This window comes from Musa acuminata, chromosome BXJ2-4 (genome assembly GCF_036884655.1).
Source record: "Musa acuminata AAA Group cultivar baxijiao chromosome BXJ2-4, Cavendish_Baxijiao_AAA, whole genome shotgun sequence".
Lineage (NCBI taxonomy): Eukaryota > Viridiplantae > Streptophyta > Magnoliopsida > Zingiberales > Musaceae > Musa > Musa acuminata.
Window position 1 is genome coordinate 33,559,105 of NC_088341.1, and position 16,965 is coordinate 33,576,069.

Below are 16,965 nucleotides of genomic sequence, written 5' to 3' on the forward strand. Positions count from 1 at the left end.
GACTAATTAAAAACATCAATATCAAACCCATTAACTCGACTATTATAATTTACAGTCGAAAAATATAATTTTCTTCACAAATGAGATATTGAATTATAGGTTATCATCTTTGTAACTCTAATATCATGCAAAAAAAAAAAAAAACGGAGAAATCATATGTAAACAAAACTCTTTCTCAAATAATATTAACAAGGTACTATTATTAATCCAAGATCAAATTAAATAAAAGAGAAAACTAAGATGAAAAAAAAAATTATAATAAATTTTTAAAAAGAAAAACACTTTGACTTTAACCCTATAAACTTAAACACTTAGATGGATCTACATATATAAATATTATTTATTTATAAGTATAGAATAATAATTTAAATTAAGAGTTCCTTATCAAATAAATTGTATCTAATTAAATTATTTAAAAATAAAAAAAATCAAAAAATTTAAATTTTAAAAATTAATAACTTAAATCTTAGAAACACGAACTTATATTATTTCAACAAAGATAACTACTAAGGAACAATGGAAGATTCAACCTCAATCCCGATTCTTAATCGATGAATAATATGAGTCCAAGGCTTCTTTTGTAGCTCTCGAATTTTTTTCAGTTTCATGCCTAATTTCATATGGAATCTCAAACTGACTCTATTTTATTATATTTTATTTATATCTTAATTTCATTCGTTTAATATCCCTGCTGTCATGGACATAACATAGACTTGCATTGATTTAATGGATGGCAATGAGGTAGACATTGCAAAGAGAGGACAGATTGAACTCCAACTTTGTTTGGTGTTAGGGGAGCAATGAGACGTAATTTGGGATCAGAGTTTGAAAAGAGAGAATAAATGAAGATTGCAGGGTGAGGAGAGAGATGTGAAAGCTGATAGCAGTACTAATTACTGTGCTTTCCATCATGAATGGTTGAAGCACATGCCCTCCTAAATAAGCCAGGAAGAGAAATGAACCTTACAGCGATGGTTTCGTTTTGCTACTCTCTCTCCGTCACAAGTTCTACTTCCTCAAGCTATGATGCAGCGAACCATTCTAAACATGTATGTAAAAAGTGTTGGATTTGATAAGTATTTTAGGATTTAGTAGTAAATATCTTAGAAAAATAAGAAAAATCTAATTTATATCTTCTGTAAAAGTTTTATATGCTTTTAAATTTTGATGAGGTGTTTATGGATTTTTAAAGATGGTGAAACTCTCTAAGATATCTAGAGAGGATAAACTCTAAAATGGGAAAAAAAAACTATAAATTCTTTCGGATTATATAAAAGAGTATATAAGAATTTAGGACATAAGCATGAAATTATCGAACGGTATTAATCTTATAATATGTTCTTTAATTGTTAATCTTATAATATGTTTTTGTTTTTTTTCATTTCGAGATCTCTCCTTCAAATAAAAACATGGAAATCCAATCCAAAGGTGTGTTTTTTCTCTCTCCATACGTTAACGAAGGCAGGGGCGGCCTCTGCTCGCTGCATTGACACGAGAGCAAAAGGCAACAGCAAAGTATGCAAAGATTGCAAGAGATGAGGCAGGGAACAATGGCTCCATCATTTGCAGCACCACCTTGAGACCAATCTTGCTGGGACAATGGCGGAAATAGGGGCACCAACCACCATTTTGAGCTCCTTCAAGCATTCTCTGACCATCACTTGACGGTTGCACGGTGATGCCTTCATATACGAGTGGCAAAAGCAGAGGATGAAGTAAATGAACCGATGGAAGCTAACTATAATTGCCGCCGGTGAACATCTTGAAGCTGCTCAAGTTTTTCTTCTTCTTTATTTACCATAGTAAAGCTTCGTACGCAGAGGAGAGGACAAACGCATGCACTACTTGTGACATACCAATCGATTCAAAGAGAGGCTATCCGAGGGTAAAGGCTACCCTGCACATGGCTAGGTAGCATTCATCCAAAGTTCGTATCACAAACAGGAGACAAACACTGCATGGGTAGATTTGCTGTGATTTAGGAGGATCCCCTAACCAGAATATGGAGTTCTTCTTGTCGATGCTCGCAAAGATGAGCATCGATGTATGTGTTGCTTGATTCAGATTGAAGAAGAAAACGAAACGGGAGGTTGCTATCCAAACTGCACTCACTTCCTATACTGCACAACGCAATGCCAGAGATGGACTTGGTTTAGACAGGAAGGATGGGCAATCACATCCGCCAATGGTAGACATCAGATTTAAATGGCAGCAGCCAATGCGCGAATTTGTTGTGCTCCTGATCAGCAAGAATTCTCGCAGGCAGCGGCGGCGGCCGTGATCCTGAGCACCGGCGGCTGTTGATCGGGCTCCCCGTTCCTCCGCCAGAAGGCCCGCCGCCACCACACCTCGAAGCCCCTCTGGATGTTGGGGCAGTCGTCGCCGGCGTTGAGGAACCGGTCGAACCATGCGAGCAGGATCTCCTGCTGCGTGGCCAGCGGCAGCGTGAGAATGGTGTTGGCGAGGCCGTCCTCGATCAGGTGGCGGTCGAGGCCCTTGCATGCCCTCCGCATCCACCCGAAGTCCTCGTAGAATGGCTCCAGCCAGGTTCGCAGCAGCAGGCATCGCGCCTCCTTGGACACCAGAATCTGACCCTTCCCAACCGCGACGAACAGCCGCGCCGTCACCCGGCTCACCTCGTACCGGTGAATGGCCGGCACCCTGGGGTGCATCTCCGAGAGCTCCGCCTGGCACGCCCACGTCCGCAGGAAATCGTCGGCGATCTGCCGGTCGATGAGGATGTCGAGGATCCAGTGGAGGTTGTCCGCCTGCCGCGCGATCTGAGCGGCCTCGATGAGGTCGGACGCGGCGGCGAGGGCGAAGTGGTGGCGGAGCGAGCGGAGGCAGCCATCACAGGCAGAGTAGAGGGACTCCTTGCTGAGGTCTCCGCCCCTGTTGGCGCCCCCACCGCCGCCCATTCCGCCACACTGTGAGGCGGTGTTGTTCTCGCGGAGCATCTTGGAGACCAGGCCCTTCATCTCCCGTCTCGCCTTCTCGTCCTTGCCCTCTAACACCACCTGGATTAGCCGGACGAGGATTTCCTCGCCTCCATTTCCGCCATTGGGCTCCTCGGCGTCGCATGTCGCCATTTCAAGGGACACCCGCTTGAGCACCTCCTCTGCGCCCGAGCTATCCAGGTGGAGCTGAGATAGAAGCGAGGCCACCTTCTCCTCCTCGTCCTCCGCCCAGGGGGCGGCTTCCAAGTACTCGAGGCAAGATAGAACCCCCGCATCAAAAGCGATCGACGCTGAAACCTAAGGAAAATGGCTGAAACCGTGAAATGTAGGAAGCAGCAGCAGCGGCAAAAACAGAGAGGGAGGGTCAAAGGCGGCACCTTTAGAATGCCGAGGACCTTGGAGACGTCCTCCCGCATAAGGCGCCGGCGCAGATCCTTGCAATACATCAGGCGGAGGGTCTCCACGTAGACCTCGACGTCGTCGCAGTCAGAGATCTCCACGATGTGCGGGAGGGAGCGCTGCTGCTTGGACCAACGGTCCGAGAGCTTGGCGGCAAAGAAGCGGCTGTGCGCGACAAGGATGTTGCGGTGGACGTTGAGGGAGACGGTGAGGCCGTCCTTGGAGCTGAGGGTGAGGCGGACGTCCCCGGACTCCACGTCGTTGAGCTGGTTCCCGGGGCTGCAGCTACCGATGATCTCGGCCACGCGCTCCTGGAGAAGGAGCTGGCGATCCTGGGCTGAGGCGGCCGCTAAGGCAGCGCCGGCGCGGCCGGGGAGTGGCAGCTGAGGGGGGACGGCGGGGCGGGGGTGGTAGTCCTGCTCGTTCGCCATCATGTCGAAGAGGGTTGGGCTGGAGCGGGTCTTGTCGAGGGGCGGCGGTGGCGGAGGGGACATGGGATTCAGAAGACCCGCGTTGAGGGCAGAGTTAAACTTGCTGTAGCTGGAGGGGTACGGGGGGTAGGGGGAGGAGAACGCAGCAGCAGCGGAAGCGGCGGGGGAGGCGGCAGGAGAGGCATCCATGGGCAAGGGCGAGGGGGAGGCAGACGGGGGAACCTCGGCGATCAGAACGGCCTCGGCCTGGTCCTGCGGGACCACCGCGGGGACGCGGCGGGCGTGAGGCGGTGAGGCAGCGACTGAGGAGGAGGTGGCGCAGCACCAGGGCCCGTCGGAAGAGACGACGTGGGGGGGCAGAGTCTCCCGGCGCTTCCGGCGCTTGGCGTTCGTGTTCGATCTGCGGTTAGGCTGCTGCGGCCGTGGCTGTGTCCGTGGTTGTGGTGGTGGTTGTTGTTGGGTGTGGGTTTTGAGGCGGTGAGAGGAAGTAGCCATCAATGAGGGTGAGGGTGGGGGGGCACTTTGATTAACTCGTCCTCGCCCCTCACCGCGGTTGTCGTGTTTTGATGTGAGCAAATGAAATGGGACCGTTGTCTCCGGGAAACGAGAATATTAATAGTAATACACACACCCCTATGTGATCAATTCAGCGATACGGTGCATAGCCTGCACTAAACGTGCCTGTAATGACCGGAGACCCTCGGAGGATCAAGGATCACACAGGAAGAGCAATGAATGCAAGCGGAGGTAGGGAGGAGCGAAGGGACGCATCTTGGGTGGGTCACGGCGGTGGTGGCCTGTGGCTGCCGCTCCATCATGTGCGTGCGGTACGTGCCCCTGCTCTGGCTCTTTGTCAGGCAAACCCGGTGGAGTTTCCATGATTAACCGGACATGCCCTCCTCCACACTCAGATCACAGCTCCAGTAGGAGCATCCAAGAGAAGAAGAACAGACAGAGCACAAGGGGAATGCAAAAGAAACATCTACCATTCTATGTGCAAGTGCCTGCACCCACTTTCCAACTGTACATCGTGCTAGTGAATCACCAATCACTCGGGACGATGATTAAGTTATTCCTTAATGGCGTGGCATGCATTTAGGGATCAGACGTAGACAACGCACAGAAGCTCAATTATGTATTCATCCTAGAAATGCTGGAGTCGTCACTGCTCCAACTTGTAGCAGTCAAAATTGCACCGGGAAGAAGAAACAGAAGCTGTTTCAGTATTAATAATGGCAACTGATCCAATCGTTGAGGTCCTCCAATGCCATTCTAATCCGTAGATTACATCTGCCATCCATGTGAAGGGGGGGGACCCTGTCGAGTTGGCCTCTGCTCTTTTTGCCCTTTGTTTACAGACGCGGACGTCCTTGTTTGAGTGCAAGCACTTCTTTCTCCCTCTCGAGGAATTGCGGCAGCGGCGCCGAGGCATCAGGAGCGAGCCATGCCATGCACACCCCACCGCCGAGGATAGGCGTGCAGTCGCTACCTTTTCCGCTTTCCACTTTTTGTGCTTTGCCTGCGACTGAATCAATGCTGCAAAAGCACCGCCAAGACTCGTCTCTCCCCAGTAACTCTCACTCCTACCGCTTCTTCTATGAGTGCCTCGTTTGGTGTTGTTTAGCTGAGACCGATGCGTCCAAAGGTGGCCGGAATACCATGGTTGCTGGATCACGAACAACAAGAAAGCAAACTAGTAAACAGACTCCTCCTCCGACAACATGTTGTGAAGATGTCATCATCATCTACCGAATGGTCTCTCCATGGTACTTGCAAAACCATGATCTTAAGGAACTGGTAATGTTACAGTAGCCTCAACAATAATAAAGCCCATTCACAAGGGACCGATGCATAATAATACTACTTTAAAGTGTCTCTTTCACTTCATTTTCTTGGCTTTTTCTTTCTCTTCTTTTCGAATCCCAACACAACAAGTGGGATGGAGCAGTCCATGGAAAAAGTAATTTGCCTGATGCATCCAAGGCAAATCTTCTGAAATGATGACTATTCTGCGGAACTACATCTTTAACCTATGCGTTGTGCAGGAAGAAAGTACATATTAATTCATTTTAGATATATTAGTTTACTGTAGAAAATATTTGGCAACATAAATGCAATCAATACTTTCTAACTTAAACTCCGATAGGAAAGTGAGTCGCAATTCTCTTATAATGCTCTTTAGGCAAGCTTGTGCATGAATAGATCAAGTAGAAGACGCCTCTGGCGATGATCTGGTAGGCAGCGGGTGCGTAGGAGAGGGACGGACGAGGAGGAGCTGGACTTGGAGACGGGGAAGGGATGAGTCAGCAACATTGAGGTTGGTGGCATGGGGGATCATGGCGTGGCTGACGCTTAAGAGGTCTGCGACAGAGGGGAGGAGCTCGGGTTTTGGCTCTTGAGCGGTGTTTGATCGTGGAAGAAGGAAAGCTAAGAGCAAAGACGAGAGAGGAGAGAAGAAGAGGAGAAGAGAAGGTCGAGAGTGGAGAGTGGGCTCCTGTGTTGCTGGGATGTGAGTGATAGAACAGAAGCGGAGGATATGAGCAAAGCTCGATTGTATTTACATGTTCTTCTTTTATTTATACACGTTAAGAGTTAGGATTACCCTTAACAGATTACAAAATTTTCCTCAACAAGAGTAGAGAGATATCCTCATGTAGGTGAGGAAATCTTATCTGTTATCATGTCCGGTGCTCCTATCAATCTTAGACCGATGTAATATAAAATGGTGACGAACGAGAGGCTTCGTGAGTGAGTCGGCTAACTGATGAGCCGAATGGACATGAGAAACTCGTAGTTGACGGCAGACAACTTGATCTCGCACAAAATGGAAATCGATAGCAATATGTTTTATGCGAGAGTGGAACACCGGATTAGCGCACAGATAGGTAGCTCTGACATTATCACAATATATTGTAGGAGAAGAGTTGATGTTGAGTTCTTTGAGCAGATTTGTGACCTAATTGAGTTCTGCAGTGGCAGTGGCGATGACACGGTATTTAGTTTCAATTGTAGACCGTGCGATTGTCTTTTGCTTCTTAAAACTTCAACTGATTGGATTAGCACCAAGGAAGATAATATACCCCGATGTAGATGTTCGATCATCAAAGTTGCCTGCCCAATCAGCATTGATAAAGGCATGAAGCTGAAGTGGAGAGTATTTACGAAGAAAGACACCATGATTGAGAGTCCCATTAAGATATCGTAGGACTCGTTTGACCGTAGACCAATGCATAGTAGACAGTCTCTGCATAAACTGTAATAATTAGTTAACTACAAATGAGATATCGGGACGAGAGCTAAGTACTGTGGGGAACCAACGATTTATCGATATTGAATGGGTTTCATAGCAGGACTTCCATCAGATAATTTGAGAGAGCTACTAGTAGATAAAGGAGTTGTAATCATATTTATGTCCTGCATATTTGTTTTGAATAATAAATCTTGAATATACTTTTTTTTTTAACAGAAAGAGACCGGAAGATGTGAATATAACCTTTGCACCCAGAAAGTAGTTCAGGGGTCTTAGATCTTTGAGCGAGAATCGATATTATGTGTTATTTTGAATTTGATATTGTAAGCATGTGAATATGTAACTAAACTTATTGAAGATGCCATGATTTTTGTTTACTTAATTGTATTACTTGAAGGGTATAAATATATGATTAATGCAATATTCATTCCGAATCATGATTTAGATATATGAAAAAAAAATCTAGATTTTACAAAGAGGGATATTTTTAATTATAAACTATTTGATGGATATTTTTGCTAGTGATAAGTGGTTCAGAATTCCAACAATAAAAGGAAATATGCTACTGCACAAGTCTCTCTCTTCACTCTCCAAAAACCTTTCATTTCAGGACTCACTTTAGGTTACCGTAAGAAGAATCTTTTGAGGTCCAACTCCAATTCGAGGATCATCGAGTAATTCTCACATTTGGAGGCCAACAATTGATTTCTAGATCACAACATGATGTACAAGTTATTTATTTAAACTTAAACCTTACATTCTAATAAGATAATTTATGAGATTGTAGTGCTGTACCGTTTTGACCCTTTTTATAATTTTTTATGAGTGGAAGTGTGGATCACATGTCTATAATCACGTGGACTTAAAAGTGTTCAAAGTGATAAGTTAAATTATGATGATAAAAAATGTACTTGAAATGGTTGAGTACAATATCTTATTTATATATACTTAAGAGGAAGGATTTTCTTTAATTGTCCAACGAAATTTTCTTATGCAGTTGATAAAATTTTATCTGCTATCATGTCCATGTAAGATTGAGCTATATTTTGGATCAGTGCTGCAAGATTCTTATACATAATTTTATTATATTAGTTCTTTTCTTTAGTGTGAAACTATTAATATGATTTTAACTTGAATTGTGAAGCCAACTTAGATTGTATTCGAGTTCATCGCAAACCTTATGTTGACGTATCTATAAGATTCGACAATGAATCATATGAAACTAGGCTAAGTGCATACTCAACAATAGTCTTTTCAATACCTATGTTGATAATACAGTGAAGAGTATATATTTTTTTAATCAAAGATTTGGGTGAGCCAATATAGCTTATGCCTTTTATATAGTTAGCTTTGGTACCTGATAGAGATAATCCTAGCATTCCTCTGCTCTTCCCGTCATATAGGCAATACATAAGTAAAAGCCTGGCAATCATCTACACTCTATGGTCGTAGAGGTCATATCACCTATCGTGACTTCCCAAAATAGGCTTATGAAATCCATTCCTCATCGATCCTGTAGCTGAAAAAGAAAATCTAACTCCGCATTAATGGTCGACTGCATGACTCGACCTCATCTGCATTCTCTTCCTAACGAACGATTAAGGGATCACACTTTGCCTTATCCAAAGAGGTAAGAAAGTCAGATCGGAGGCATCATCCCGATAGTTCCCAAGCACTATCCCTAGGGGCACATGTCAGCAAGTCACCTGCATTAAATGCCTCCTTCACGTAGGATAAAAGGAGCCTTGACAGAGATCCATTTGCTCCACCCAATGCCCGAGTATAAAAGCTAAGCCCCAAGCTAAACCGAGGCAAGCAAGCAAAAAAAAAAATCTTTATTCTCTTATTTACACTATTGATTCTATTGTCTTCATCTCTCTTCCTTTTTCGGACTTAAGTATCGGAAGGATCGAGCCATGGAGCTATTATGCATGATTATCGATGCAGCCCAAAGGTACAATCAGGAGGCTACCTAGCAAAAGGGATCGTCGAGATCCCCTACCAAGCTTTATCGCTTGAAGACCGAGTCATTCTTAGTGAACTATCTCTCTATAAATTCATTCGCTCTTTCCACGTTGTTTGCTCTTGATGTCAACCAAGAGGAGTCATCATAAGAGACTCGCTACCTAATGAGAAGTTATTCCACGTCACCACCAAGTGTTACGTGAACATGAGAAATCACCTAAAGTAGCATGCATCGTGGTTTATAGCGTGACTCATTCATCCAATGTGTTAGTAAAGAAAAAAAGTATTTATATGGGTATCGGGTTAACAGTGATATCACATTCAAAGAGTCGAAATGTCATGTCAGATTTCTCATATCATCTTACAACTCTAGGCACACAAAGATAGTATATTAAATATTAGTATCCATATTTTTTAAAATTAAATATAGGAAAAAATTAATGGGGGCAATATAAGCACCTAAATTTTTATTCTTATTTCTCAATTCAGAAAATTCCATCATTAACACATTGTTATACTCGCATGACTTGCTACCCAATAAGTGTATCTAACATAAAAGTTATTTTGCAGCCACTAAGACTATTTCCCATATTAAATGAATAAATAAAGAATAATATAATTATCTAATTAAAATATTAAAATAAAAAATAGACATCCTCCCTGTTCTCCTATTTAAATAAGAAAGACTCCTTGTTTATTTTAGTGATGATCGGGAAAAATCGAATGACATGAAGTATCATGAGAGAAGAAGGCGGTATCATGACCCTTGGTGAGTGCTCCATCATTTCTTTTAGTTTATTTGATATTTTTTTAAAAAAATTTAGACATTAAATTAAAATTTTATTTTCAAAAATCAAGATGCATGATATATATTTTAGAATTTACAATGTTATTAAATTATCTTGAATGAATTACAAATAACAAATTTTCTAAGAATCATGCCTAAGTTAGATTATTTTTTAAGAGTGATTTTTTTCTCAAAATATGAGAAATATTTAATTAATTTTATAATGTTCATGTTTTTTTTATATTTAATTTAATTGATTTTTGTTATTGATTTAATTATTTTAAATTTTGAATCATGATTTGCACGCTATAATTAACGAACTTCATGAAGTACATGTCAAATTATTTTTCAAAAATTGATTTAATTACGTATTGAATAAAATATTTACTGTTTATGTTTCCTTAGACTAAACTAAAATACTTATTATTGTTGATTTAATTCTTTTTACATATAATAAATTAGACTAAACCCATATCGAGTCGTCCCACTAGACGAATCAAAGACTTAGGCCCAATGTGCAATGATGCCTACGATTGGTGTCCGATCCTATCCGATCGAATTAGTTATATCTAAGTGATTAGTTATATCTAGCTTCAACAAATTTAGGGTGTTTTTGGATCGATTGAATTGATTTAAGCTGGTTTAAACCAATTTCAAACCAATCAATTTGATTTGAACTTGGTTTAGTATGATTTCTACATGAAGTGAAATTAGAGAAAGAGATGAGAAGGGTTTCTGTTTGTTGTGATTGAGCTCTTGTTTCTTTGTTGTTTCCAGGTGACATGTGGTTTTCATTCTGCGTTGCGTTGCTCTTACCGACAGCGCTCCACCGCATTGTTTTGGTTGTCGACGACTTGTGGAAGCCCATCGTTTGGATATCCGACGCGCTCGGCCTCGACAAACTCTTCGACATAATCGGTGTCAACATAGTCATAGGCATCGTCGACCTCTTCGGCATCGTCGACCCCTGGCCTGACCATAGCATCGCAGATGATAGCTATGGTAACGGCCAGCAGCTACAGGCGACATCAGCGACGCTAGAAATGGAGGAGGCGCTTCTCGTGATGCGGTACGAGGAACTATCGGGAATAGTCCGGTACGCCGATGACGATTGCACCGTGTGCCTGTGCAAGTTCGAGCACGGGGACGAAGTGCGACTGCTAACCAACTGCCGCCACGTCTACCACCGCCAGTGCCTTGACAAGTGGGTGGAGCTTCGCCGACGAACCTGTCCGCTTTGCCGGACTCCACTTATCCCAGTGGAGAAGCGAGACGTCGTGGACTACCATGATAGGGCGGGCTTCCAATGACTCCTGTAACGAAAATTGCCTTCGTGTTATCGTCTTTGACGCCGAGTCCAACATTCGACACTGTTTATCGATCCCTCTCTTCTTCTTAGGCAGCTTCGACAAGTCGTAAAGAACTCCAAAAGTAATTTGTCCGTATAGAAGTCATCCATGGTTTGATAAAATAGGCGCAAAACGAAATTGATGGTTGGTTTCAGAGACTTAAACGATGACATTGTTTTGATAATTGGTTCCTTGAGCACGAAAAAGGAGTATGAATAGTCTCACATTACTCCGATGAAAGAGTATACAACATGTATTAGGTTTGTTCAAGAACTTAACCCAACTCCTCCTATTCATGATGCTTATTTCACTAAATAAAATTATATGTTTGAAAAGATACCTCATTAATCACATAATAGATGCACCAACCGAAAATATTATTTTTATCATTATTTATTTTATTTTATTTTATTTATTTGAAGATAATTTTTGTGCTTTATGAGGATTATTAAAGTATTATGTGAAATATCAAAATTACTAAATTACCCTTCTCATTTGTTAAAAAAATTCTTATATGTCTCCACCACTGTATTGTCACAAATAAAGCGGTAAACATAGTTCTTGATCTAATACTCATATATGTCCGTATTTTTTTTATTTTATTTATGGTTTGCATATCATGAGGGCTTGATAACCCTATTTTGATTGATTTTTGTGATTGTTTCATACTTATAAACATATGTTGTGTGCAATTGTCACACAGAGGTAAAACTGTCCGGAAGTAAGCTCTCTAGGCAGTCATTTGAACCTGGTTTTGGATGATTTTAAACTGGTTCAAGCCAATTATAACCCAATTAATTTGATTTGAACCTGGCTTTGTATGTTTTCTACGTGAAATTTGATCGGCTCAAGTAACTTTAGAGCCATGATCATAGATCTTGAAGAGAGAAGGAGAGGATAAGCGTTTCTGTCTGGAATGATTGATTCATCTTCATGAGTTGTTCTTACCATCAACGCACCTTGCATTGCTTTGTTCCTTGACCAGAGTCCATCGTCCGGGCATTCGCCCTGCTCGCTGAACTCTTCAGCGAGATCGTTTCCTGTGCTGACAACAAGAAGTTTAGAAAGAGAGTTCAGATCTTCTTTCAAGTCTCACTCTCCCACTTTCGTCGTGTTAATGGTCTCCAATCGATCAAAGGTAGACAAAGGCTTGAACTTTATTGAAACCTTTGTTGCCATTACATGCTTACTTTGCTACATCTGAACTTGTAAACTCCTTCAAGACGAACCTTGGGAAACTTTGATCTTTCGGTCGTCGTTAAACCTGTATACGAAAGTTTTTGTCGAGCTTTGTCACCGTTAGCGAAGCAGACAAAGAATGATGGTTAACAAATCAATTAACGAAGATGAGGATGCGGCTGCAGTTGATGGCCGTCCACAGCGCAGAAGCAATGGAGTTTATTGCAACCGTGGCTATGACAGAGCAGAGGCAAGACCGCAGCCTCCTTGTCACTCGATCGGACTTTTACAGGAGGAAAGCTAGAAATAGACAAGAGTCTTCTTGATACTCTGTTTGATCCCTGTGGACTCTGCTCCTGTTTGCTGCTTCATGATAGCAGCCCACCAACGTACATAAATGTACGCTGGATCAACGAACGAATCTCTAAAGGAGTTTTCTCGTGGGGAGACAAGCCAGCTAAGGGATGCCATGGTTCAGCAATGATTCTGTCTATAAACATTCGAGATTTGAGCCCCTCCATGAAGAAAAGGATCAAGGATGGACTGGTTTGGTGACTACTACTATCTGGCCTGTGTGAGCTCGTGCGGGAAGCCGAAGCAGTGGACACGAAATGCTAGAGCTGCGCTGTGATGGTGGGAGGTTTTGGAGCCATGTTTCGATGCATCGGTTGGCATCTATCGCACATGCACATGCAAGCTTTCGGCAACAATATGCACATACAAATTGCCCACTTGCTCCATGCTAAAGTCTAAGAACATGGCTAATTGATGGCTCCACTTGCTCCAACGCTTACTCTTATCATTCGAAGGAAAGCATCATCTTCCAAGCTCATTTATGAGACCACAGCCCCAGAGCGTGAGAGGATCGTCTTCACCAGGTCATCAAGCCAGCAAGCCATGTGCATATAGCTGCCGAAAGCTTCCACAAAGGGAGACGTCAACTGATGCATTAACATATCCAATACCTCCATACCATCAACATATCCAGGTTCGTCTGCCCGCACGAGCTCAAATGGCATAGACTAATTAGGAAACCAATTCCTGCTTTATTCTTTTCTTCATCGAGGAGCAACCATGACTGACTTTGGTCATGTCTTGTTTGTTTATAGACAGAATCTTTGGTAAATCACGCACCTTTAGCAGGCTTGTCTCTCCGCCGGAAAATTCCTGTTGAGGTTCCTCCATTGATCCAGAAAACACTATAAATAGACCACATGTGGAATCCGCGAACTGGAACGAAGTCCAAAAGGATCGCACAAAGTTTCAGAAGTCCATCTGCTTACCTCCTGTAGAAGTCCATATGAGGAATAAGTCTGCTGCTGTCTTGGTCTCTGCTCTCGCCAATGGCGGGAGATCAGATGGGAGAAGGCCTATACCAAAGCGGGGGCATATCAAGTATCGAATAGCCACGACCGCGATGAACTCCGTCGCGTCTGCGCTGTGGAGGGTCATCCACAGCAGCCGCATCCTCCTCGGCAATCCATTTTGAAGGGAAAGCAGAATCAGAAGTTGAGCCGGTATGACGAGTGTCAATCTTATAGCATCGATGCAGATGGAAGCTCGGAGTTCGTTTTGTTCATGTAAAAATGTTAGGAATCCTTAGAAGCGTAAATCCCCATGGCGTGAATAAATATCACTGTGTATTTGAGGAAATCTTTGGTTAGTAGAATAGATTTAGTGCTTCTGTAGCAAATGTTGTTGTTTCATCAGCCACATTAGAAATTATGTGGTGATGAACAACAAAGAGTTCCTCTTTGACAGGAGCTGCAGTTTCTACCACTGTTTGAGAGATAATGCAGGAGCTGCTCATCGGTAATTCATCATATTTCACATGCGCATTGCTCTCCAAGAAGCAATAATAGAACTAATTCTGCATAGGCATTGAATGGGAATTTACAGACCAGAACTTATTCCTCACAAACTCCATTCAATCACACAACAGTGTCAGATTAACTGAAAGATGGTAACCTAGGCATAAAGTCCATTATAATTCAAGGAATTAACAATGAATTGGGTAAAACCAACCTTTAAGTAAAAAGTATAAAGATTTTTTCGGAGTTTTGACAAGTTCCCAAAACCATCTCCCCCCCTTTTGACGACCTTCAAAGACCTGATGATTACACTTAAGACTTCTGATGTTTTAAACACATTGATAAAGAACAACATCACTCGTATGTTTAATCAACTGATACTGCTACTTAAACTACAAGAAGCCTCATGCCATTATTCATTTTATCATCAGAGTCTGTAAGATATTTGGGGAGCCTTTGATTCTTCCATTTTTCATAGTATACCAATATTTGGAAATATGCAGTTCAAATGCGCAGCTATAAACTAAACATACCAGCAAGCAAATGCCCAACAAGTTCATTTCTTTGTCCATTCTACAAGTTCAAGCATCGACACTACACATGACGATGTGAGATGGTATCCAGTCCCTGCCACTCTAATCATCCCCATTACTGCTTAACATCTCCAGGAATGAGAGAACAACCAAAGGGCCAAGAACAGGTGGAAGCCGTGGCTTGTTGAATGCCACAAGTGGTTCAGCCTTTTCGTTCATTACGCGATATAATCCACCAAGCTCCTCATTTTCTTGCTTATTTGGCACAGATATGGTCATCGTTCCTGCTCGCAAGATGTCTCTAGTTTATAAAAGCATGTAAAAATGGAAAAGAAGAATGAACATAAAGTATTTAAAAGAACAGGTTGCAATTACTCCATGCTCCCTTCATGGGATAGATTCGCCTGAGAATACATTTAACTGGTAGTTCAGTGAGAACCCTCATTTAGGTTTTGGACCTTTTGGCTATTTGCAGTGTTGCAAGTAATCCTGCAAAAGAAAGTTCATTGGCTATCCTTGCGAGGCATGACAGAAAACAATATACTAAAGCCTGATAATTCTTTGCATGGAAAATGAAAGTGAAAAAGAAAACAATTTCCTACGAAAGGATAGTGTATCATAAAATATGCTTCTAACAGGCTGCTTCAATAAGATATTTTGCAAGAAAAAGGAAGAGAAAAGGAAAAGAAAGGCTCTGCCTCTAGTTCTAATTCTCAGAGAATTGGTACCTTAGAGAAGTCAGATGGTGAGTATTGGTAATTTACAGCCAATTGCTGCTCAGGATTGGTACAAACACCCAGCTTACCACAATATACATGGATTTTTAGAGCTCTTTACCAAGGATGCACATGGATTTTCGTCGAGCAACCAATAACGTGCAAAAATTAATGCTCCCTTTCTTGTTTACAGAAACTTCAGCCAAATCCTACCCAAATGTAATTAATCATAATCCATCTTTCACCTATCACTTGCTGATGATTCTGTGTTGTTGTTTTAACATGATAGGGCCTTATGATCACATCAAGACACACATAATCCCTAATTTGGAAAAGAACAAACGAGACAAACTATCTAGTAGTACAATCTCGCAACCTATCATTTGGGAATACTGCTAAAGATTGATCAGCAACATGTTCAAGTAATCGCTTAGTTAGTTGACAGGAAAAGGATTCAACCAAAATCTTATACATGGTCCTTCCGAATGCAACTTCCTCATTCCAAATGGTCGTTAACTTTCTGCCGATGACCACTAGTTGGCAATACACCTAAAGGGGCACCTCGATTGCCGTAAGAGCAGGAACGCAGCAATCCCTTCTGACCTTCATATCGGTAAGCATCGAACGTTTATTGACTCCCAACAACGCGACTTATCTCTATCGTGTCAATGTCTACAAGACTGCAAGATCTAAATGTTTTCAAGGTAAAGAACAAAAGCAAAAGAAGAGCTTACCGGATCGAAGAGGCAATTCGGCTTTCGAAGGAGAGGGAAGAGGAAGAAGACGAGGTGGCTGATAAACCGTCATCGTGGAGCAGACTTGAAAGCTCCCGAAACTTCCGGATTCGTTTGAAGGCTCACTGGACCGGGCTATGGAGCAATAATAGGACGATCAGGCCGGGTCGGGCCAAGCCGGGGCGGTGGATCGTGTCGACCCGGCACTTGGCGAAGCCAAGGCTCTCAAATCGCTGGCTTGTTAAGCTGTGCTGAACCGACACCAATCAACTTGCTGGACGCAACCGAACCCGCACTGTAGACTCGAGGTCGCACCGAACCGAGCCACGACTTGGGTTAGGTCTAAACTCGGATCAAGGCGAGCTACAAGCGGTAGACTGGCTAGGCCTGCATAGGTCCAACGAACGGTCTAACTTGGCTCAGACCTAAGTCTATTAAATTTCAAATTCAACTTAAACATTTAGAATAATTTAATTAAAAATAAAAAATAATTAGTAACATCACAAAACCATTTTTCATAAATTAAACATCAATAACTAGTATTTTTAAATTTAAAATTTTAGTAAATCGTGAATAATTTAAATCGATTCATTTAAACGTATTCTAGGTTAGAGAAAATATATCAGAATAGATATATAATCAATAAGATAGATTGAAAAATATTGTTATGAATTAAAAATATTAATAAAGTCAATACTTCCAAATTAATAAATATAATTACTCAAAAATTTTAGAATAAATAAATAAAGTTCTAGAATATGTGAAAAACTTAGAAGACAGAGATATCAAAATATAATTAAAAAATCATTAGAATCAAAATGACAATAACAATTAATCTGGATTTTCATGGAATA

General features: G+C 42.1%; 2 protein-coding genes and 1 long non-coding RNA gene across 3 annotated transcripts; 1 reads left to right on the forward strand and 2 right to left on the reverse strand.

The window, feature by feature from the left end:
• Positions 1-2,033: 2,033 nt before the first annotated feature.
• Positions 2,034-4,761, reverse strand: LOC135610421 (BTB/POZ domain-containing protein At1g63850-like). The gene is made up of 2 exons (XM_065104910.1): positions 3,335-4,761; positions 2,034-3,254 (listed from the first exon to the last, which is right to left on the reverse strand). Exons 1-2 carry the CDS (start codon positions 4,280-4,282, stop codon positions 2,244-2,246), a joined length of 1,959 nt encoding a protein of 652 aa, XP_064960982.1. The 5' UTR covers positions 4,283-4,761; the 3' UTR covers positions 2,034-2,243.
• Positions 4,762-9,761: 5,000 nt separating this feature from the next.
• LOC135608751 (brassinosteroid-responsive RING protein 1-like) lies at positions 9,762-11,099 on the forward strand. The gene is made up of 2 exons (XM_065101788.1): positions 9,762-9,771; positions 10,567-11,099. The coding sequence occupies exons 1-2, from the start codon at positions 9,762-9,764 to the stop codon at positions 11,097-11,099; spliced, it is 543 nt and encodes a 180-aa protein (XP_064957860.1).
• A 3,559-nt stretch (positions 11,100-14,658) lies between these two features.
• LOC135609141 (uncharacterized) lies at positions 14,659-16,219 on the reverse strand. The gene is made up of 3 exons (XR_010485687.1): positions 16,112-16,219; positions 15,037-15,150; positions 14,659-14,945 (listed from the first exon to the last, which is right to left on the reverse strand). It is a non-coding gene; the product is annotated as an uncharacterized LOC135609141 (long non-coding RNA).
• Between the last annotated feature and the right edge of the window lie 746 nt (positions 16,220-16,965).